The following is a 1869-nucleotide window of genomic DNA, read 5'->3' on the forward strand; positions in this document are numbered from 1 at the left end:
CCATGCCGAACGTGTTGGCCAAGCTCACGCTCTTGCTCAAGCGCGCCAAGGTGGCCAACGCCAAGGGTTTCTCGATCAACCTTTGCATCGACTGCGACATTTGTGAAATGACCAACGCGATGACGGCGGCGACATGTGCCGATCCCGAGTGTGGTGAGGAGCTGCTGGACGACGCCGAGAAGCTGCGCATCCTCGCGCGTCGCTTCGACATGGCAACCAGCGCGGCGTGAGGTCTATTGCCCATCCATTTTAGCTAACCTGTCGAAGAGTACATTGCAAGTCGGATCACCAACGCCGAGTTGCGGAGAGAGTCCACGAATCTTCTCTCTCCTTGGCGCTTGTTTTGAATCGTGGCCCGCGACAATGGGTAGCCAAAGTACACAAATTTGGTCGGAATTTGTACAATATTACGTAAAACCCTCTCCAGAATCGTTTTGACGCTGCAGGGGGCTGAAAAGACTCACAAAGGAGAGTAGAAGAGCAAATATCCATGTATTGATTTCTAACATTTTTAGCTGCAAATTCGACCGCCATGCGTTCCAAGAGATTCTCCGATGGAATGGATCGGTCAGATTTGTACTTTTGGACTGCGAACTCTGCGAGATGCGGTGGAAGCCCAGCTGCGTACACATGCATGTGCCGATGACAACGCCGCTCGAACCCCTCGTTGCACGTCGTGGAGCTGTCGACATACATACGATCGGCCTCCTCCAAGACCGCTCTGTGGAAGAGGTTGCGCCCGCGCTCGACGTCATTGCCGTGATCGTTGCTGTCGAGCCACGGGATCGCGCAAATCAGCATGATTAGCCTTACGTACGTCCGACGATTGCCGTCCAGCGCACTCTGTAGAGAATTTGGCAAGGATCCATTCATACTAGTACCTCTTAACTGTTGTGTCTATGCCGCATCATGCGGTCCTCGATGTCGTGCATTTAATTCCGAATATTAAATGCGTCTAAAATACCATGCCTTGGCCGGGGTTCGAAGTGGGGTACTCAACCTACCGGTACTCATATCTATGCACTCAACTGAGTGCCCGAGTGAATAGCGATTCACTATGAGTGCATCTACTCATGAGTAGAAAACGCGATTCAAACGGCACTCACTCACCGTCCCTGGTACCAGCATCGCAGGGGATTAGAATGTAGCACCACCGTATTGCCCACAGGTGGTGTCCCTTGTATTTCTACTACTACGTAGCTCAAAGAGTACACGTACCGGTACGTAGAACTGAGCGCACCGCTGGTGGGCCGGCCCTCGAGGTCATTAACAGACCACAACTAGAAAATTAACAGCTTCTAGCCTATGCAAGGCTCATCGTTTTCGACCGGCCCCCTACAAAAACGGCTACTGAGGGTCCCCTAATTCGCACGGAAAGAAACGATGAACTCGCTCGACGCGCTCGTCTATGACGTCGAGCCACTGGCCGGCGCGTACGCGACGACGCTGGACGAAGATGCGATGCTGGACGACATCATGGCCTTGACGGACAAGGCCTCTCCGGCCTCGGACGAAGCCAGCAGCGACCACTCGGCGGAAGCGGCGCCGGCGACGCGCCCGCGTGTGCGCAAGCGCCAGACCGACGAGCTCAAGTACCTGCGCGAGAAGATGGATGAGTACTCTTCGCAGCTGACCGCGCTACAGCAGCTCAAGGCCGTCGAGTCGCAGAACTCGTCGCCATGGGAAGCCATCTCGCGGCGCCAGGCGCAGGCGCGGTCGCTCGCCGAGGCCGAGAACGCCAAGCTCAAGCTTGCCGTCGAAGAGCAGCTCAAGGTCACGGAAGCCTTGATGCGCATCGTCACCAAGCGCCCGAAGCTCGCCGAGGCCGCGTGCATTGACGACTGGAAGGTGCAAAAGCTGCCGTCCAGC

At 55.8% G+C, this 1869-nt stretch overlaps 1 protein-coding gene across 1 annotated transcript; it reads left to right on the forward strand.

Annotated features, from left to right (window-relative positions):
* Positions 1-1383: 1383 nt before the first annotated feature.
* Positions 1384-1848, forward strand: SPRG_17570 (hypothetical protein; the record flags this gene model as incomplete). The annotated part of the gene is made up of 1 exon (XM_012356913.1): positions 1384-1848. A coding segment is annotated over one exon (465 nt), but the record flags the coding sequence as incomplete, so codon positions are not given.
* Between the last annotated feature and the right edge of the window lie 21 nt (positions 1849-1869).

The sequence above is a fragment of the Saprolegnia parasitica genome, assembly GCF_000151545.1.
Source record: "Saprolegnia parasitica CBS 223.65 unplaced genomic scaffold supercont2.639, whole genome shotgun sequence".
Lineage (NCBI taxonomy): Eukaryota > Oomycota > Saprolegniomycetes > Saprolegniales > Saprolegniaceae > Saprolegnia > Saprolegnia parasitica.